The 22,414-nt window shown below is 49.9% G+C and overlaps 1 protein-coding gene across 1 annotated transcript in view; it reads left to right on the plus strand.

Moving 5' to 3' along the window:
• The window catches only part of Mkp3 (Mitogen-activated protein kinase phosphatase 3), a 92,393-nt gene extending 79,316 nt beyond the window's left edge, over positions 1-13,077 (plus strand). The window contains exon 4 of the mRNA XM_075704150.1: positions 5,293-13,077. Coding sequence (XP_075560265.1) covers positions 5,293-5,618 — 326 coding nt within the window. The 3' untranslated portion in view covers positions 5,619-13,077. The remainder of the gene's footprint in view (positions 1-5,292) is intronic.
• The last annotated feature ends 9,337 nt before the right edge of the window (positions 13,078-22,414 follow it).

Here is a 22,414-nt window from a genome sequence, read left to right on the forward strand (position 1 = left end):
GGACTTCGTGCGTAGCTACCACAGCGTTGCACCTGAGGTATGAAATGGAGTGTAGGCTTGCCTAGTGACATTCGACGTACGGTTGCAGTTATCGTGTTTACCACACGGCGGTGCTAAAACTGCCTAATATCTTTATGTCAAAACTAGCATGGAGCACGCATACCGATTCTTGATCGAGCCAGAATCGCAAAGTCGTCGAACCATAGTATGAATATTGCACATATAATGCCACTGGCCATCTCTGGATGTGTATGATAAGCAACTTCCGTGACTGTACCTCGCAGCACTGCATGTGCGCGCTTTGAAACGCGGCACATATGTTCGCGATCGTGTATCAACACTCAAAAAACCACGGGACTTTAGACAAGCAGCGGCAAGGTGCTTGACATCGCGGAATTGCACCCGTGTTTACAATCTAATGAGAAGTTAGTGCTTCGGCATTCTTCCAGCACTAAGTTCCCAGTGACACTTTAGCACATTTTTTCTCCCGTCATTGGAACGTGCAGCTACATGAAAAAAAAACATAAGTACCAGCTAAGATTTCCAACGCGCGAGAAGGTGCACAAATCGCTCTCGCTCTTGGCACACTCAACATCGTCGTTGCCGCCGTTACCGCCGTTGCCGCCATCGTTTTCCGTATCGGCTGTCGGTTCGAACATGTACGGCGAAAATACAAGCTGTCCGAGACAGCGAGAACGTTCCATAATGCTTACAACTCAGCTATGAAGCCAGAACAGAACAGCGTGCTACGCTCCGAAACAGCGGCGCCGACCGGCGACTGCCGCGATTGACGTCACAGCGGCCCCGACCAATCACGCGCAACAGCGGCGTTCGCGCGATGCCCTGAGGCGCTGGTGCGCGTTTTCTTGAAAAAACAGCTGCTTGCGTTTGTTTCCGCCCTTTTTGAACCAGGTATTCGTGTTCAAGGGACTCAAAACTGTAGAATGCCGCAGAGAACTCATTTTTTTCGAAAAGTGTTTCAGCTTCCCTTTAAACCGTCCACGCGACCGCACCCGAGAAGACCGGGCGGATCCCGCGTGGTCTACGCGTTTTCTTGGGCGTGGCCACTCCAGTGGCGGACGAGAGCGACGGGTTCCGTGTTCTGACGCCTCCTAATGCGTGCCCCAACGAACAGTGGTTGTCGGTGATTTAAGACAGAACGCTGTCAGAGTGTGCCAGGCTCCGTCGAGCACGTTCAGGACCAGATTCGGCACTCTGTCATCGTTTGCACGGATTCGTTCGACTGTTTGCGTAGGGAATCCTTTGGCTTCTGTACATCCACCGCTGAACATCCACTGAGCTTTCGCTCAGTGGATGGCTGCGTGCAGTCTCCCCGTGGGCAACGCCGAGGAGTAAAGTAGTTCGCGGGAAAATTATTAAAACTTGTGCGCAGGTACGCGGCGTCACCTTCGTTACCGATACGCTCTTGAAAACCCCAAGTTTTCTTCTGCTGCGGCGCACGCGGTGTGTTACACCGAGTGTAGGATGAAACTGTTTGAAGGGAAGAGCTGACGGTTGGCGAACTCACCCTGTCGCCATTCCGTGTCGAGCCATCGATGACACCAGTGCGCGCGCACTTTCTCTCCTTCGCGAAGCAACGCTTTGCGTACGCACAGGGCTTCCCCCACAGGCCGTTCGTCGCTACCAACTATTACTGGTTAGCTGTAAGGAGGAAAACTATCTACAGTTACATTGAACTCTACATAGCTTTCCTCCTGCTGCACTGTCCTTTCCGTTATTCTCGGTCCTCGTCCTTTATTTTTCATGCCCTTCCATTACAGAAGTAACGCGTGATATCCAATCACATCGCAACAGCCATTACGCTGAAGGCAACCTAAGGTTACTGCAAACGCCACAGTATCTCTATGCAGATTTTGTAGAAGCGATTCCCCTCTTCTCGGCGTTATTTATGGCCAGCTGTCCAAGGTGGCCAAGTTACGGTGCGATAATCGGCACTTTTCTTCGTTTCGCTTTCCACCGTTATCAAAGCACCGATAAGTGCTCTTGCTTAATCACGTATACACTGGCTCACGAACATTCGAGTGCCGACACCTTTTCTCGAAGGCTCACTACGCGAGCGGCGACCGCTTCGCCTCCCGACGACGGCGCCGTGCTCGGCTGCCACCTTGGCGGAGACAGCTGCGGCGAGGGCGGCGACGGACGCCGTCCGGCGTTCGAGTGTCCGTTGTGTAACGACGCTCGAATCCGCTTCTATTTACGCGTGCGCGTGACGCACGACATGATGACGTGCATCGGGGGAACGTGGCACTCGCCTGGTGTGTAGAATGCCCGTCGGTGTGCGAGACGATGGAGACTTTCCGAGAAAAGAAATAAGGGAACGGGGCCTTCGAGGGTGCAGTGAGAGAGTGTGCGAGATTGGTTCACTGGTGTTAGCGCTACGAGAAGAAAAGACGCCTGGAGGAGGATGCGAGGACAGGCCTCTTAATAGTGTCACATCGTGAACTCGGAACAAACGGACAAAAACAGTATAGAAGAAGCGCCTGCGCTGCCCTGGTGGTGCATTTTTATTTCTTCTTATGCTAATGTGCATCACGTTAACTACATTTAACCTACTCACCCAGCAGCAAGCTTTCATTATTGGTGTGTCGCCAGCGCGCCTAAACCAATAGGCAACATCTACTCCGTAGTGAGGTTACGTCAAGGCGCGGTAGTAACGTATCGTCGCGCTTAAGTCGTAAAGAAAATGTGCTGCGTGATTCGGTTTTCTTTCATTATTATTGTCCATTTCTTTTCGCGGTGGGGCAGCTCTTCGGGAAATTTATGGCCCTGTTCGTACAATCGGGGCGATTGCCCGGAATTTTGTAGTCTCCCGGAAAAATCGGGAGGGTTGGCAGGTACAATGCTGCTGTGGCCGTCAGGAGCGCGTTCAAGACGCAAGATCTGTACCACTGTGCAATAACAAAGCGCCAACAGTGCAGGCAATCGAGATGCACACACACACACGCACACGCACACACACACACACGCACACACACACGCACACACACACACATACGCACGCACACACACAAAACAATGCTGTACATTGGCTGTTGGATCACGCTCCAGGATAATGTTTGTTTTTGTTTTTATTTGTTATTATTACTTATCTATTTTTGTTTTTGCTACAACAAGGCCACATCAAGGGCCGATCCCTCGACTAATATTCGCCGCTGCTCGATCTACCGACCCTTGTTGTTCGGAGTGGTATGGCGCGTTCAGATTTCATTTATTCACGATATTACTGCGCACTTATCTTGCCGTTATTACCTGGACGTCGGTATAGGTCGGCAATTCCCTGTCACGAGCTACGCTTACGCCGGTACTCTGCAGCTATTCTTGGGAGAAACTTGATTCCGCATCCCATATTGCGCGCTTCTGCGCACGGCAACCGAAGCGTGCGGTGAAGCTCCGCCAAAGGGCGCGTGTCGTGCGAAGAACCCGTACGGAGGCCCCCACGGGGACAGACGGATGAAAGGAGCCCCGAATTATTTAAATTTCGAGCGTAAGCAAATCGGCGGATTGAGAATTTCGTGCGCTTTCACTTACAGCGGCAGAGACGTGCGCTGAGGCGCCTACAGTGGGTCAGGCTTATGGGGAGAGGGGGGTGTTTTAATCCTTTCTCCGGGGGATGAAGAAAGAGGTCCGGCCGGCGAGGTGGCTGAATTATTCAAATTTTGTCCGTCTGAAGATCGGGGATGAGGAGAACGCTCCGATCCGTTCGGAGAACCTGAGCAGCCATTACTCGGATCGATAAACGCTCTGGAAACGCGCCGAAAAAAATAATAAAGGGAGAGTCGCGCCGACCTCCTTCTTATTTTAACTTTTTCCTTGTCTCTCTCTCGACGAAAAGTGCAGAAGGCATGGAGTCTGGACAAGACGACTAGTTGTCGTTTCCGTGATCATGGCGCCGAAAGGAATCCGTTTGGGTACACTGCAATTGGAGTGAATGAATTAGTATTCCGAAGTAGTCGGACTGACTGGTTGAACGTTGTGCGTTAATGAAATGGTTCGCGCGGCGTGCTCTTCTAACGCCATCTGGTGTACCCTGCAATAAACACCACCCGCCGCCCCTCGTCCTCCCTCCCCCACTTTCTTTCCTAACACTTGGGTTAGGCAGCGACTCCTAGAACGAGACGGCCATGGAAACTTGTGGGCGGTGTGCCGAAGAGTCGCCCTTTACCCGAGTGCAGAGTAGTTTGCCAGAGGAATGTGCATTAGGCCGACCCTGTTTGCCTTTAATTCGCATTAAACCTCTCTCTCCCTCTCTCCATTTCTGTCGAATCTGCTCCTCGAGGGTGCTATATTTAGTTCGCTCGAATCCTTCGGCGTACGGGCTTCAGATGCCTGTTAGGTGACAGTTTTGAAGACCACCAGCTTTTACAACATAGCCGGTCGCCGCTCGTGCCATGCTGTCACGAAAACTTGTAGCTTTTCCTTTTTTCCCGTTTAAGCGTCGCTTCTTTCTGCAGCGCACGTGTAATTGAACTCGGAGGCGAAGCCATGCTTCCGCGGGAAAGCGCGGCAAAGTATCTAAAGGAAAAATTTTTCACCGACTTTAGTCATTTTAAGCTTGCATAAGTCTTTACGGCAATGCTCACTTCCACGTATCAGTGAGCGTTTTGCTGTGATATGTGCAACTTGAGACACGCAAACTTTTACAATGACTGTGTGCGTCGACCTACAGCTGCTCCTGGCGCACTGTAGTAACACGTGCTGCCGCGCAATCAAAACGCAAGTTCATGATAATTGAAATCGTGATTTGACAACTGCACTCTTTCGTAGCAGTACGAGCTTTCTTTGATCATATTCTCAGCTTATGTATAAGATGTAAAACATCCATCCATGTCTTTTGTGTGTGTATTTTTTTTTCATGTGCGTACCAAATAGCAGTACTCTAACAGTGTTGGGTGTATTTCCGGCGACCGTTTTTCGCAGTGCCAGCACTGTTGCAAGGTTATTATCGTTCGTCGCAAGACGCGCCTTCCTGTATCGGAACTTTCTCGAAAGTCGTAAATACTGTTTGTCCAATCAGGTTCCCGAAGCGAATAGTGGCGTACTCTCTCGAGCGCACGGGAGCACCTGCGTTCACTGGTACGACGAGTCGTGTATGAATAGCCGACGCTATCGCGCTCTGTCGGTGTTGCTTGCTCTGGCTAGCTGTGCGCAAGCTCGCCTATTGTAAAGAGGCATGACTATCGTTTTTGACGGTGTCCCATTCGTCGCCGTCCCTTCGACGCGACGACGCGTGCGCGCCTAGCTGTAACAAGCGTCCTTCTCTTTCCCTTGCAGACGAGGCGAGGCAGAAGCGCGTCGGGGTCCTGGTGCACTGCCTGGCCGGGGTCTCGCGCTCGGTGACGGTGACGCTTGCCTACCTGATGCAGAAGCACAAGCTGCCGCTCAACGAGGCGTACGACCTGGTCAAGAAGCGCAAGGCCAACATCGCGCCCAACTTCAACTTCCTCGGCCAGCTGCTCGACTTCGAGCAGCTGCTCGACCTGCGGCCCCAGCGGTGCGGCTGCTGCCACACGCCGTGCCGCTGCCGGCGCGCGCTCCACTTCACGTCGCCGACGCGCACCACGCCCGACTCCGGCATCGACCTGGACCGGTGGACGTAGCGTGAGGCCCGCGGGGGCAGCCGCTTCCAGTTCGCCCCCGCGGTCACGCCCGACGAGCTCGAGCCCGTCCTTGAGCCGGCGTCGGAAGAGGACGACGAAGAGACCGGCGCAGCGGCCTCGCCCGCCGCCGCCGGAAGCGACCACCGGCAGCCGCGGGACGGCTGCGGAGCCGTCTGAGTCGTCGCAAGGGCCTTCCCGAAGTCAGCGCAGCCCTGGGTCCCCGAACGGTGGAGCCACCGGCGAAAGCCCTCGCCCGCCTCCTTTCAAACCCTGGTTGCAATTGCAATGAAGAGAACAACAACCAAAAACAAAAGCGGGCTCCAGACTCGGGGAGAACATCTGCTCTAGCGGATTTCCATGTGCTGGGGATCCGAAAAGTAACTGTGCAGTAGAAATGGTGGCATTGCTATTTCAAGTTTTGGTCGCGGCACCGCAGTGACTATATGATTGGCTCAGTATGTCCACCACCGCCTTGAAGTCAGGTCTACGCATGGTGCTGCATATTGTTAAACATTTGCTGGAGGGTTTATGGTGGGTGGCTGTCTGTGGCAATGTTTGAGGATTCTTCGAGTGCACCCATTCTTTGAGTGCACCACACAGACATCACACAAACCAAAGGTATGGTGTTCTAATATCACATGTGAACTTGCAATGTCATTCACAATTATCATAATAAAAATTATACGGTTTGACGTGCCAAGACCACTTTCTGATTGAGACATGCCGTAGTGGGGGACTCCAGAAATGTGGACCACCTGGGGTTCTTTAACGTGATCTTAAATCTAAGTACACGGGTGTTTTCGCATTTCGCCCCCATCTGAATGCGGACGCCGTGGCCGGAATTCAATGCCGCAACCTTGTGCTTAGCAGCCCAACATGATCGCCACTAAGCAACCACGGCGGGTCATTATCATCATATTTCTTCAAATTTTCTCACTGCACAGTTACTCTTTGTACACCCAGTACTAGTCCTGTGAAAGAAATGGGTGCCTTACCACGGCCACCGGTTAGTTCGAGAAAAGTAGACAAGAGCCAGCATTTGCCGAGGTGACTGGCGGTGGGAAATAGATATTCGTACCAAACTGCTGGAAAACGTCTGCTCTCCGAGTCAGTGCCAGGAGCCCCTTGTGTACATCCGGGCCTATTAGATGGTGCAACCATGTCTACCAACTGTGCTGAAGAAGTTTTGAGGCTAAAGATTTCCAACACAAGGGAAGGGTGCTGACGACCCTTGTACAAGTTCAGTGCCATGTAAGCACTTGTTTCAGTCAGGCAAGACTTGATAGGTTAGGCTCCAGTTTGTGCCAAGTATGAACTCGACATTGGCAGTGACCCAGAGGTAGTTTCCCAATGTGTGTATTACACTGGACATACATGTCCTGGAAAACTTATTACTAAAATTTAAATTTGATGTCTTGCAGCCTCTATTATGCTCAAACCCTTACTTTCCAATTCCAATGTAGGACTCGGTAATCACATGTTAAATGGAATGCTATAGAAACAAAAAAAAATAATTTCTTTATCATCAAAAGGCATTTTCTGTTCAGTACCATTGTATGTGAAAGATGCTCACAGTGTCCCAGTAAATATTTGGTTTGTGAGTTCAGTGTGCATTAATTTGCAACGGCTTTGATTGTTGCCACACACGAGCACTGATAGGCAAACTATCACAAAGAAGGAAATAATTTTTTGACAGTGAGTATGTAAAGTAATGTTAAGAAAAACTGAGGCAAGCAGTATGCATTTTATCAGTGAGGCAAGCATGACATTTCCATTTTTGGCATTATGTTGGGATCTCCTGGGAACCTGCCATGTTCGTAGCAAGTACAAAGTGACTGCTCAGCTAGACCACTGTGCCAGCTGGTTCTGAAAGTGTGGACCATAAAAAAATGCCTTCAAAGGCAACTTTCTTGGCCTCCCCAGGGCATTCCAGGGAAGCAGTTCATGTCACCAGCAAGACATTAGTTGCTTGTAGCAACTTCACTCAGCCAGGTACTGTGAGGCCACTAGCTGCAAAGTGATCAGGTCAGCTGTGTTGATGTGATGTCTTCATATGAGGAATGTATAAAGCTGCTCAATACTTGGCCTGTCTGCAGCATAAAAGTGCTGAACTCTGGTGACAGTCTATGGGACTCCAACATGACACCAAAGCTCTGGAAAGTGTAGTATGTCTGCCCTCTGTTCCTGTGCTTTTGGCCTGTCAATGTGGTTCACATGCAAGGGACTCGTGAAACACAAGTTTGATACTACTGCAGTTGTCGTTTGCTATAGCTATGAACTGGCACGTGTTAAGAGTTCAACTTACAGACGAGGCATGTTAGCATGTGTTGTTCTTCAATGCAAAATGAAGCAGTGCTACTACCCTGGTTCTTCATTGATGGTGGCTGCATGGTTTGTAAGAGGCAGTGCTGAAGGATTGTGCTTATGCCAAGGGCTTCTCATTGGGAAGATAACTGCTTTTTAGACTGGTAGGTTTCCTTTACGAAATCCTCAGTCACAGCCCAAACCTTTTGCAGGCTGGTGAGAAAACATCTGCATGTTCCTAAAGATTTGATCTTGGCAGTGCAATCTTTCTTATAATGTTACCAGTGTTGTGGGCTGGGTTTGTGTGACATGCTTCCCATGTTGCTGCTTCGGTATGACAAGGTAACCTCATTTACGGAACCTTCACTGACCCATTTATATGTTTCAGCATGTTATAGATAACGAGATGCAAACTTTTGCCTTAAAGGCTTTTTTATGGGATGTGCAAATTTTACAAGCCGTTTACACATTGGTTGACTGTGTTTAAAAATGTCTTCCTGCTTCTGCCTTTCAAAGCTGCAGAGTGCATTCTTGGATGAAGCCAACAATAATTTCAAGCATTTAATGCAAGCAAAGCTTTGCCATTATGGCAATTTTTGCGAGGGTAAGCAAAATGGAAAGCCTTCCATTGTCGAGGACAAGCAATACACACATATACATCTTTTGTCTAAGGCTAACCAGTCCTGGTGCCAGCTGTATTATATTCAGCCATAATCTCGCACTCATATTGAAATGTACCTTTGATAGACCAGCACATCATACTCTAGACTTGACATGCAGAAACCTCCAACTTCAGTTGTCTTCCTTCACTGTGCCAAACAACGGCACTGAGCAGCAGTGTGGCAATGTGGGAACATGCTTTCTTATTGGTAGGTGTGCAGCCCTACTCATATCAGGAACAAAGGGACGAACCTATTTCCTTGCAACATTTTATCAGTGCAATAACCTTTATATTCTTTTTCTTACCACCAAAACACGGCACGTAATCATCGTACGTATACAATTGGTGAAGTCAATTTTTCCCCTGCAACCTGGTGCATGAGTAACTGCATTGAAACCTTAGTGCCGCTGGGGAAAGAAAGCATACAGCAAAAAAGTAAACTGTAGAACAATAGGTCTTTTTCTGCTCAGGAGTTTTACCAAGTTTGCGAGCATTTGTGCTTTAGGGAAAGAAATCGTGCAAATGCATCATTTATTGTTTCTAGATGGCAGCATGGGAAGCCCTATTTCACTGCCCAGCCCACCCATCATTGTTTTTATCCTGTAAATAGCATCACTCATTATGTTACATCTGTATATAGTGTACATAAGTGAATGGCACAATGTTATGTATGTTGTTCTTTCGTTTTCTTTAAAAGCACGCTGCCATATCCCTACAGTCTTTGCAGGGAAGTTGGTCGCACGTTGAATGCATACTGTTGACCATAGGAACTCTTCCTTCCAATCCTGATTGTTTGTTGCTTTGTTGTTGATGCACACTTTGCTGTTGATTCATTTGTTAGTGCAACCATGTGCAAACAAGATGAACAGTATGAAGAGCCTGTTATGCATTGCAATGAGGAAGGTGGATTATGAAATTCAGGGCGCTAAGTCATATGTGGTGCGGGAGCTCAGTGAAGGGCATAAGCAGCACAATCCTCCTGAGAAGTGACTAGGTAATTTTTATCCTTCAAATTGTGTAAAGTTGAATTTGGTGCTGCTGATGTAGTAGTGGCTCTCACGAGCTGCCATTAAAACTGGTTTAAGCCAGCTACAAAGGATCAACTTGAGTTTATATACGAAAGTCTTGTAAAACTGCTTCCGAGGTGTAAGTTCGGACAGACTTGTCAAATTTTTCCCTGTTCAGTCACTCACCTTGTCATATGTTTAGCATATCTTGTCTCCCATACTTAATTGGTTTTCCTGTCACCTAATTGTGTGCATGACCTGAATTTAATGTCTCCGAAGGTAGCAGTTTGTTATGCACTAAGCAGTTCATGCATGTCAACACCGGCACCACCTCTGAGAAAGCAACGCCTCGTGCAGTTTACCAGACTGGTCTGCTATCAGTAGCCTGCCACATGCCCTAGCCCCAACTTGCTCATTCTTCAGCTCGTAACGCGGCTGAAAAAAAAAAGTTTGCCAGAGGAAACGATGATCTCGCGAAGTATATGTGGATGCATTGGCTATTCTTCTTATGGTTCTCCACCGCATAAGGCAAGCAAAATAGCTTTGTACTGTGACCAATAGAGAGCTCGTCTTCTTGTAGTTAAATGAAAGGCACATGGCTGAAGCTGGTTGCAACTTGTAGTATCCAGTACAGAAACTAGTAGCGCGCATTTTGTGGTGCACCCTGTTTTAGACCTTTTCACATTACTTGCTGTTAGTGGCACGAAAGGGTACGTAGGCCTCCCTCAACTTTTCGCTCTACTACGTAAGTGTTAATCGGCCTCTCATAAAGTACAAACCTTTCTCCCATTTGTTTGCCGTTTCTTCCCCTAAGTATTCGCGCACACTTCAAAATCGACGCGGTGGTCCTCTGCGCCGTCTGTCACGTTTGGCTAAGGAAACAAGCTTTGCTGATTGCTTTGCGCAGTTCGAGAGATGGTCGCATGCGAGATATATTCGCACGCCTGTCCCGACGCCGACCCTCATCGTCATTTGCGTGCAGTCAGTAACGATCCTGGCCGAATGGTGCGATTATTCGTTAATAGAACGATGTGGCCTACCTAACAAGACGTTGCGTACTGGCACGAACAAATTGTTTCGAAAAAGAAATTGAAGCGAGCCTAAAAGCGTGCACCATCCCTCGTACTAGATCCACGTTACTCTTTGCGCCGTTTTTTGTAAGCGGACCGAATACGGTGGGGTTCCCTCCGTTGTAAATGTTGCCGCACTTCCCTACCTTGCTCGCTTAAGCAGCCGCGTAGCGCAGAGCCCTGTGGCGGTCACAAGTGCGAAGCTTCCGTTGATGATTGAAATTTTCTCCGTTTCCCGGTTTGTCGCGACAGTGGTAGCCACAGGATGCACAGAGTACGCAGTCACAGGTGTGAAAAAGATTTACTTGTAATGTAGACAACTCGACCTAAATTTGGCGCACGGTGGAATCTTGAAGTGCGCAAGGTCTGGTCGGAAGAACCCTTTCTAACCAACAGCGAGTTGAAATTCCTTATTACGCGCGGGTATAAACTTTGCAACTGTGTTCGCTAGCGCGTTCTCGGCGGCTGGCGGTAAACCAGGAGATGCGTGTCGTTTGCAAAGATGAAACAGGTGCATTTTTTGTCCGTTTGTGGCCCCATTTTCTCGATAGATTCACGGCAGGCTCGCTTTGATATTGCCTCAGTGATGGCGAAAGCGGTGGCTTCTGGTACAACCACCCAGTCTTGTGTGGGGGCCAATGTTCGTTAAACGCGTGTTACCAGTGCAGCGTGGTTTGTTGTGCGCCGTGTTTTGGGACTGTTACGTGCGGAAGCGGAGCAGACAGTGTTGCGAGTTAATCTTTGTTAAAGACGTTTGAAAACTGGGAAATTTCGTCCTACCTAAGTCACAACTAGCTGAGCTCCTTGCTCATTAAGGCGCGACAAGGTGCGGCCTACTGCCGTAAGCAACTCTACGAGCGAGGCGACCGAGGACTTGAGCCGCAACCACATGGAGCTTATTTTTGTGACGTACATTCGGCGCCTCAGAAGAGTTAATTTCGCGACGCTAACAGCAACCAAAATACGCGCCACCGAGAATGCTGGTTTAATGCTGAAACGCGCCGAACATATCTGGGCCAAGAACATAGCGCTGTCGTTGCACGACGTGAAATGATGTTCGACGGCGACGCCATGTATGCGCCTAAAATGCGTTCCATGTGGTTCCCGCTGTTGCCGCCAAAAGGCCTAGCGTTCCCGCGAACGTTCTCTCGCAGCGCATAGTGCGGGGCGTGTGTGCCGTCGTTTGACTCGTTCGTGCATGCGGCGCCGTCTTGTCAGAACTCGTGCCAAAGCCGTGCGCGTAGAAAAGCGCGTCGGGTGCGTATAGGTTTACTGGGAGTGTGCCTCGTTTAGCGTGACTCGACCGGACACGAGAAACGCGACTTGTGTGTAGCCCTTCCTTTCTCGCATCTTTGGTTCAGTAGAGTGGACTTGATGTTTCGCTGGCTTCCAAAAAAGAGAAAAAAAAGGGGGGGGGGGGCGGGGGTAGAGGGCGCAGACCACACCCATTCAGCTCCATGAAAATTTATAGACTATCCGTAACTCGCGTCGAGTTGAAATGATAAGAGAAACGGCCCCCTTGACGCAACTGCGGTGAAAATACCTCGAGCAGTCGACGCATCATGACGTCAGCAAATCTTGCGGGACCAAACGTGCTAGTTTTCTGTATTGCTCGACGTCTAGCTTGGGAACGTGAAGTTACGCGTTTTCATTTTTTTTTTCCTTTAACGCCTCTACTACTATTCCGACGAGAATTAAATCCACGGACAGCCGTCATAAACATTCTTTCTTTTTCGGAAGAACCATCCTTCCGCTTTCTTCCCCGATGACGATTTGTAGATGCGGCGTGCGTCGTCCCTCGATCAAGTGCGGGCCTCGGTCGCCTCGACAAGCGAGTGCTTCCGCGCACTGCAGAGACACAGCGTAGGACGTTGAGCTAGCAGCACCCTCTCGCTGTCAAAAAGAAAGCAAGAGGGTAAGGAGCATTGACCCGCTTTCCCAACCTCCTCTTCGTTACGCGTTCCTGTGTTTCAAGGCAACTGCAGTCTATCATTGGATTGTCACTTCGCTCTTTGACTGCCAAAACAACGCCGGAATTGTTATCCCTCGGCGGCGCTCCTGCTCCTCTTTGCGTTCATCTTATCAAAATGTGATAACAAATCAGCGCGTGCTATATATATGTATGTATATGTATGTTTGTTCTGTACATTTCTCCTTGTTCCGCGCTCCTTTTTTCGCTGTTACAAAGAAAAAAAAAATGAAAGCCCGTGCCTGTTGTGCAAAAACGCATAGACTCGCGAAAGAAAGAAGGTGTGTGACGTTGTGTTTGGACTGAGACGGGAACGAGTGTTTTGTGGATCCCCGAAGTCGGCCCCCCTGTGTTGGCGGGGGCCTTGCGGAAAGGGAGACTGTTATAATCTCGGAGATATTTCCATATACATCTGGAAAGCCAATAAAATGTCCATATTTTTCATGAACATACTGACCTGTGTCTCTGCTTGTCCCGATTCGGCGGCGACCGCACGCGCCTAGCGCGCCGAAGGACGTGTGGTTGGGTGGTGTTGGGCAACCCGTACAGCCGACTCTTACTAAATAAGGCTTTCACCTGGCCTTTTTCTTTTAAGGCGAAAGCCTTTCTAGGCTCATGGTAAAGTTTGTGTCAGCAGACATGACCGCCAGAGTGTCCGGCGAAGCGTCATCACGTCATATGAAAACAAATTAAAGAATGAAAAATGATTGATAGTGACAGTTAGTGAATGGTAACGTTATAATAGAGATTAGTAGAGGTTAATAATGACTACTAATGACTTGTAATGACTATGAAATGACCTATATGTCTAGCGACAACTTGTAACGACTACAATTGATTAGAAATGACTAAAATACTTAGTAATGACTGAAATGACTTGTAAGGACTTCTAATGACTAGGATATGACCAACATGTCTAACGACGGCTTGTAATGACCACAATTGATTGCAAATGACTAAATATGCTTAGTGGTGAGCAGTAATGACTAATAATGACTGAAAGGCGAATGATAAGAGATGAAAGACTAGGCTTTCGCCGCTCACCTCTTCAGAGAGATCTTAAGAGACCCTGCTTTTTTTTAATGCTACAATGTTGAATAAACGGAACGAGGTTTCGCAGCAACATGGGGATCGGTCAACTGTGGTAGAACGAGGTAAGTAGCTGGAGATAACGTTTTGAGAAGTGTATTTCTCAGAACGTTGGATATATCCACATCATTTGTTCGACCACTGAATGCTGGATGATAGAATGAATTATTAAATTTTATTCATAATGGGGAGAGAGAGATAGCAAAGAGAGGAAAGGCAGGAGGTCAACCAGATGAGCGTCCGGTTTGCTACCCTACACCGGGGGAAGGGAAAGGGGGAACAGAAAGAGAAAAGCGGTATAGAGGGAACACTGTCTGTGCACGCAGCAAAGTGCGTGAAAATTAGTCAAGTCAAAGCAAGTGCTCTCTCGATACGTTAGGCTGCCGTCAATCTTGGTGGCTCATAGCTGGTGATGCACGTTGAAGTCACCACTGAAGACCAAAGAATTCAGAATGGAATGGCACTGCGGCCTACGCTATGATTTGAACAGTCGTGAGTTAATATACGAAGAATACAAATGAACATAACAGCGAAACAATGAGCCGTAAACAGCAGTAAAATAAAGCTTTAGCTGGTCCGTAAAATTACTGTTTACGGACGTGTACGGCACGCGATGACGATGTTTATTGGCGTGCCCTTTGAAATGTATTGAAACGGGCACGCAGCAACGACGATGATAGCCACATCTGGCGACACTGAGTTTAGGTAGCACACAAAGGAAACCACACTGACCTGCAATATTATATTGAACAAGATTGTGTTGGGTGAGTTGCTTCATGATACGGAATAAATTAAGAACTAAAAATTTAGAAGAGCCCCCGTGTCACCCGCATCTTTTGTTTCTGCTCTTTCAATTTGTTCTACTTAAGAGGACGCTTTAGCACGAGGGCACCTATATCTAAGTACATGGGAAAGGAGAAATCGTTTTTCTCGGGAACCACTGCACCGAATTTGATTAGGTTTGTTACATTTAAAACAGAAAGAATGTAATGACTTTTATTAATCATATCATGAGAAGCCAACAAACAAAGGCTGTCTTTGTTGGCTTCTCATCATATTGTCACGTACGAGTTTGTGCCGCTGTGAACAAAAGGACGTTGGCATGTGAAGAGGAGGCTGAAGTGTCTCGACGATCGGTAGATGGTGTTACCCTGGCTACTGAGTTACAACCTTGTGACTGTATGTATTGTAAATAGATATATTTCCTTCCCGTAACGTTTTGGTGGACGTTCGGGGTACTCTCGCCACAAGCCGGCCCTGGATCTTCACAGCGGGCGTCACATCGGTTCCGCTGTTATGGCTACTGACGCTGCCTCCGCCGCTCAGACACCAAAGGAAGTAGTGCTGACCCAACTACGTCACCCGAGAATCTTTATCGGCACTGGCAAGGTCGACGTCGAAGACTGGCTGACGTCGTATGAACGCTTCGGTAAGCACAACAAATGGGATGCCACACTTTTGCTGCGCAACGTGATCTTTTACTTAGGAGGAACCGCGAAAGTATGGTTTCGAGACGCATGAATCCGTCGTTAGAAGCTGGGACTCCTGTAAGGAAAAGCTACGCGATCTTTTCGGAAGAACTGTGGGACTTCAAATGGAGGCCAAGGAAGAGCTAGCGTCTCGTGCCCAGACATCAACCGAATCGTACGTCGCGTATATTCAAGACGTTCTGGCTCTCTGCCGTAAAGCGGACGCGTACCTGCTGGAGATCGATAAGGTTGGACACACCTTGAAGGGCAACGCGGACGATGCGTTCAACCTCCTGCTTTGCAGAAACTGCTCAACGCTTGAGTCCATCATTAAGGAATGCCGGAATTTTGGGCAAGTGAAGAGCAAACGCATCGTACAACGCTTCGACCGACTTCCGAATACGGCTGCCACTTCCTCCTGCGACGACCCTCCGGCGTCACATTCGCTTACAACGTCAAGCTTGGCGCCGTTCATCCGTCGCGAACCGTCGGCTATGGCTCCAATTTCTTATTGCCCCCATACGCATGACAACAGGACCATTTCGCTCATTCAAGCTGTTGTCCGCCAAGTAATTGCAAACATGGAGATCCAGTCTGCCGTCGGCCCATGTCCGCCCACGTCCACCCCTACAGCTCCTGTCATTGCCTCTGCTGCACCTCGACAGTCGTTCCCGAGTCGCTATCGGAACCCCCTCTGAGTGGCGAACACCGGATGATAGGCCAATTTGCTTTGCTTGCTCCCGGGTCAGTCACATCTCCCGCCACTGCCATGGTAGCCGCTGGTATACTTCTCGCCTCGACCATATATGCTGATCGCCGCTTCAAACGAGACCGTCGGCCTCTGTCGCCCCTCTCTGAACCATTCCATGCAGGCCTTCTCTCTCGGGGGAAACGCCACTAGCCGCTCCCCCTAGCCGCAACGCCGTCAGTCCCGTTCGCCTACACCGCGACATCCCTCGTCCCAGTCCTTCGCGGGCCGCCTCTTGGCAAACTAAGCAATGCAACCCCCGGAGGTGAGGCGGCATTGACAACTCGGACTGCAAAACCTTTGCTGACCCCTGTTGCTCGACCGAACCTTGTCAAAATTTTTGTTGATGATCTACCCGTTCAAGCCCTCATCGATACTGGCGCTTAGATATCGGCTACGCGATCAGATCTTCGTAGCCGTCGCCGTAAAGTCCTGACACCTGCCGAGTCGCCTGCCGTCCGAGAAGCTAATGGCAGTACAACAGCCGTGATTGGAATGTGCGCCGCCCGCGTTACCATTGCCAGCCGTCCAGTGTTAGTCCTGTTCACTGTACTGACCGAGTGTATCCACGAAGTGATTCTTGGAATCGACTTTTTGCCCATTCAGCACTTATTGACTGTGCAACCGGCACCCTTGGCCTTGAACTGCCAATTACTTTGCCGATCCGACCGACGACCACAAGTCCCGCCTTCGTTCTACTGAATTTGTTCGACTGCTCCCTGACGCTGCGACTTAAGTCCTCATGTCGCCTTATCCACCCCTGCGAGATAGTCCTTACGTGGTGTCCCCACTTTGCGACGTCCTGCTGGTCCGTCAAATAGCACAACCAAGCTCAATTGTAACTCTTGTCAACAATCAAGCGTGGCTTCCTCTTCTGAAATTTGGTTCGTGTATGCAAATGCTTCCAGAGGGTGTATCTCTCCCTGTGCTGTCCCCTTTGGAAGATTGTGGAGTAGCTACTCTTACGCCTGAACCACGATTTCACACTGCTGCAGCTTCTGCGCCTCCTAGTTCACGCAACGACAAGTTTACACGAATGATAGCTCCTGATTTACAACCTGCTTACGCCGGCGCCCTTCACCGCATTCTGATGTCCTATCAAGACATCTTTGATTTTGGTAATCGCCCGCTAGGTCTAACCTGTGTCGTCACCCATCCAATCCACACTGTTGACGCTCCTCCTATACGCCAGCGGCCCGGGCCTACCGTGTGTCTGCGGCTGAACGCCAGGTGATCCAAAGGGAGGTGGACAAAATGCTCTCCAAAGATAATATCGAGCTTTCCTGCAGTGCGCGGGCGTCACCGGTCTTTTGGTTAAAAAGAAGGACAATACCTGGAGATTTTGTATCGATTACCGTCACCTCAATAAGATTACCAAAAAGGAGGTGTATCCGCTTCATGACGCGCTGGACTGCTTGCACGGTGCCAGTTAATTTTCGTCGATTGATTTGCGCTCTGGCTACTGGCAAATCGCAGTAGATGAACGAGATCGCGAAAAGACCGCCTTTATCAGCCCAGATGGTCTCTACCAATTTAAAGTGATGCCTTTCGGACAGTGTAATGCCCCTCCTACCTTCGAGCGTTTGATAGACTCTTTTCTGAGCTGATTCAAATGGACCACATCCCTCTGCTACCTTGATGACGTCATTATTTTTTCACTGACGTTTGAGAGCCACCCTTACCGACTCTCAGCTATCCTTGCTGTTTCTCGACGAGCTGGCCAACAACTCAATTCTGCAAAATGGCATTTCGGCCACGGCCAAATACGAGTACTTGGTCACTTGGTGGACGCTGCTGGCGTCCCTCCTGATCCTGATAAAGTTAGTGCCGTTGGTGAGCTTCCATTTCCGCGTTCTTCTACCGATGTCCGAAGTTTCCTAGGGCTGTGTTTTTATTTTCGGCGATTTATCCAGAACTTTGCCGAAATCGTTCGTCCTCTCACAGACCTCGTCAAAAAGAACACTTTTCGTTGGGGACCCGACCATGCTGCAGCCTTTCCAATGCTTATCAGTCGCCTTATGAATCCACCCGTGTTGGGTCATTTTGATCTGCATGCCTACACAGAAGTTCGCACTGATGCCAGCGGCCATGGCATTGCCGCTATCTTTTCCCAACGACAGCGGTACACCAATCGCGTGATCGCGTATGCTAGCTGTCTTCTTTCAGCAGCAGAGCGCAACTATTCCATAACAGAACGTGAATGATTGCCCCTTGTTTGGTCGAATACTAAGTTCCGTCCTTACCTGTTCGGTCGGTATTTCACCGTCGTGACAGATCATCATGCCTTCTGTTGGCTATCCTCACTCAGAGGCCATCTTCGCTGCTGGGCCAAGACGGCCCACCAGCCAAGGTTGTCGACGACCTTCTTCGCTCTTGCTCCACGTCCCACAAGTTTATGACGGCTTGCCACCCACAGACAAATGGACTTACCGAGCGTCTCAACCGCACACTCACGGACATGCTCTCCATGTACTTGTCTGATGATCATCGGGATTGGGACTGCACTTCACCCTTCGTGGCGTTTGCATACAATTCGTCGCGTCACGCTATTACTGGTTATTCTCCGTTCATTCTACTATATGGCCGTCACCCACTCCTGCCTCTTGACTCGCTTCTCCTTTCCGATGCCAACAGTACCACGTTCTGTGCTCACGACGCCATTATTCGCGCGGCCACAGCACGTCGCATTGCCCGTGAGCGTCTTCTGGCATCTCAGACTATCCAAAAACACTGTTAGGACAGTCGACGTCGGGACGTTCATTTCAGCCCTGGGTCACTTGGCCTATTTTGGTTACCCTACCGTCGCGTCAGCCTTTGCGAAAAACTGATGCCGCGATACGTCGGGCCATACCGAGTTCTTCGCCAAGTCACCAGCCTCACATAGGAGATATCACCTGTGATTTCGACGTCTTCTACCCCTGCAAGAACTTATATCGTGCACGTTTCGCGACTAAAGCCATCTAACTCGCACACTCATTCGACACCCTAAGAAGCATCGAGACAATGCTTCTGCCGCTGGTGGTTAATGCCATGTACGAGTTCGTGCCGCTGTGGACAAAAGGACGTTGAGAGATGAAGAGGAGGTTGAAGTGTCTCGACGATCGGTAGATAGTGTTACCCTGGCTACTGAGCTTCAACCTTGTAACTGTATAATATACAGTTACAAGTTACAAGTTACAAACAATATATTATATTGTTGCACGAAGAAAGCAGGCCCACGAGTGTAAAATAATGTATATTTACAACTGAGGTTAATGGCGTTCAGACAACTGCCAGACTTCGTCTTCCTCTAGTCCAATCCAACTTCTTCCTTTCGTTCATCGTAACATCACCCTCCCGGTGGAGTAGCTCCGTCCCGGTGCAGGTTATAGAGCCTCACTTAATGGGGGGACTTAGGGCTTCAGCCTGGCGACGTGAACAACATCGCTGGTGACGTTGGGAGGCACTGAAGGCTGACCGACTGGGGCGATCTCGTATGTCACGTCGGGCAGTTGGCGTAAAATCTGGTACGGACCAGAATAACGGGAAAGTAGTTTTTCCTACAAGCCGACGCGACGTGAAGGCGTCTAGAGAAAGACAAGGAAACCAGGTGAAAAATGGGAGTCTCGGTGCCGAAGGTCGTAGCGTCGCTTTTGAGAAGCTTGCGAGACTGTGAGGCGATGACGGGCGACTTCTCGGGCCTGGGCGGCTAAGTCAATAGCATCGCGAGCGTAACTAGTGCTGGGTGATTGTACTGCGGAATGCAGCAACGTGTCGAAGGGCAAGGTAGGGTCGCGGCCATACAACAGGTAAAATGGTGAAAATCCGGCGGTGTCGTGACGGGACGAGTTGTATGCGAAAGTGATGTACGGTAAAGCGACGTCCCAGTCGCGGTGATCGTCGGAAACGTGTCGAAGGGCAAGGTAGGGTCGCGGCCATACAACAGGTAAAATGGTGAAAATCCGGCGGTGTCGTGACGGGACGAGTTGTATGCGAAAGTGATGTACGGTAAAGCGACGTCCCAGTCGCGGTGATCGTCGGAAACGTGTCGAAGGGCAAGGTAGGGTCGCGGCCATACAACAGGTAAAATGGTGAAAATCCGGCGGTGTCGTGACGGGACGAGTTGTATGCGAAAGTGATGTACGGTAAAGCGACGTCCCAGTCGCGGTGATCGTCGGAAACGTACATGGCGAGCATTTCAGTTAGCGTGCGGTTGAGTCGCTCGGTGAGGCCGTTCGTTTGAGGGTGGTACGCGGTAGCAATCTGGTGTTCTGTAGAACAGGAGCGGAGCAGATCATCGACGACCTTCGACAGAAAGGAGCGGCCGTGATCCGTCAGCAACTGGCGAGGGGCGCCGTGGTGCAGGATGACGTCGTATAGTAAGAAGACAGCCACATCTGTAGCGCAGCTGGTTGGTAGGGTTCGTGTGATCGCATATCTCGTGCCATAGTCGGTAGCTACAGCAATCCATTTGTTTCTTTGTACGGAAATTGAAAACGGGCCAAGGAGGTCTAGGCCCACACGGAAGAAGGGCTCTGTAGGGATATCAATTGGTTGCAGCAAACTAGCGGGAGGCATAGCAGGCGTCTTCCGGCGCTGACACAGGGCGCAAGAAGCGACATAACGGCGCACAAAGCGATAAATTCCGGGCCAGTAGAAGCGGCGCCGCAGGCGGTCGTATGTACGAGTAATGCCCAGATGTCCAGCAGTAGGAGCGTCGTGAAGTTGCTGGAGCACGGCGAGACGAAGGTGCTTGGGAACGACTAGGAGGAGCTCCGGGCCGTCAGGACGAAAGTTCCATATAAGGTGTGAAGTTCCATCGCGCAAGGTGAACATCCGGAGGGACGGGTCATTGGGCGAGGAGCTTAGGCGTTCCATAAGTGTTCGAAGAACAGGATCTTTGCGCTGCTCGTCGCCAATATGGAGGAAGCCGAAGAGGGATAGAACACTGATGTCCGAGTCTGCATCGGCATCGTCCGGTTGATCCACGGGATTGCGGGACAGGCAGCCAGCGTCTTTATGCAGGCGCCCTGACTTATACATAATAGAAAACGTATATTCTTGTAGACGCAATGCCCAACGTGCAAGTCGTCCAGTTGGGTCCTTCAAAGAGGAGAGCCAGCAGAGAGCGTGATGATCGGTTACGACGCAGAAGCTTCGACCGAAAAGGTACGGCCGAAATTTCGCGACCGCCCATACGAGCGCGTGACATTCTCTCTCAGTAATGGAGTAATTTCGCTCGGGCGTGGAAAGAAGGCGGCTAGCGTAAGCGATGACACAGTCTTGGCCCTGTTGACGCTGAGCGAGGACAGCGCCGATGCCATGACCACTCGCGTGAGTTCGTACTTCAGTGGGCGCAGAAGGGTCAAAGTGTGACAGAATTGGGGAAGTTGTAAGCCGCTCAATCAGGGTAGAGAAGGCTTTGTCCTGCAGTGGTCCCCAAGAGGAAGAGACGACTTTCTTAAGAAGGTCAGTGAGAGGGTGAGCGATGTCAGAAAAATTTTCGCGAATCGCCGGGAATAGGAGCATAAGCCCAGAAAACTACGGACATTGTTTGTTGAACAAGGCACAGGAAAATTTTGCTCGGTGTGAACTTTCTGTGGATCAGGTTGGATTCCGGCGGCGTTTACGAGATGGCCGAGCATGTTAATTTCACGGCGACCGAAATGGCACTTGGAGGAGTTTAGCTGAAAGCCAGCCCTGCGAAACACAGAGAGTATGGTTGTGAGGCGCCGCAGATGGCTCTCAAAATTCGGCAAAAACACAATCACATCGTCGATGTAACAGAGGCATGTAGACCACTTCAAGCGGCGCAAGAGACAGTCCATCATGCGCTCGAATGTAGCTCATTGCGTAATCCAAAGGGCATGACTTTAAATTGGTACAGACCGTCCTGTGTGACGAAGGCGGTTTTCTCTCGGTCCATCTCATCGACGCTAATCTGCCAATAGCCGGAGCGGGGGCCGATTGATGAAAAGTAGTGGGATCCGTGAAGGCAGTCAAGAGCGTCATCAATGCGAGGCAGGGGATAAACATCCTTCTTTGTTATCCTGTTGAGGTGACGGTAGTCAACGCAGAAGCGCCATGAGTTGTCTTTTTTCTTTACTAAGACAACCGGTGATGCCCACGGGCTACTGGAAGGTTCAATGATGTCCTTGTCCATCATTCTGCCTACCTCTTTCTGTATGATGGCCCTTTCTGTCGCGGAGACATGATATGGCAGCCTATGAATGGGGCTGGCGTCACCGGTGTTGATGCGATGCGTGACAACAGATTTCTGGCCAAGTGGGCGGTCGTCCAAATCAAAGATGTCCCGATAAGATGACAGGAGGTGACGAAGAGCTGCTGTTTGCTCGGAAGGAAGGTTAGGGGCGATCATCTTAGAAACATCGTGCGGAGGCGTCGAGTACGGAGGAGTGGGTGACAAAGGTCCGTTGGTACTGAGGAAGGACTGAGAGGTCAAAGAAGAAACCTGAAATTCTTGCAAAGGAGTGACATGT

This window comes from Dermacentor variabilis, chromosome 9, assembly GCF_050947875.1.
Source record: "Dermacentor variabilis isolate Ectoservices chromosome 9, ASM5094787v1, whole genome shotgun sequence".
NCBI classification, from domain to species: Eukaryota; Metazoa; Arthropoda; class Arachnida; order Ixodida; family Ixodidae; genus Dermacentor; species Dermacentor variabilis.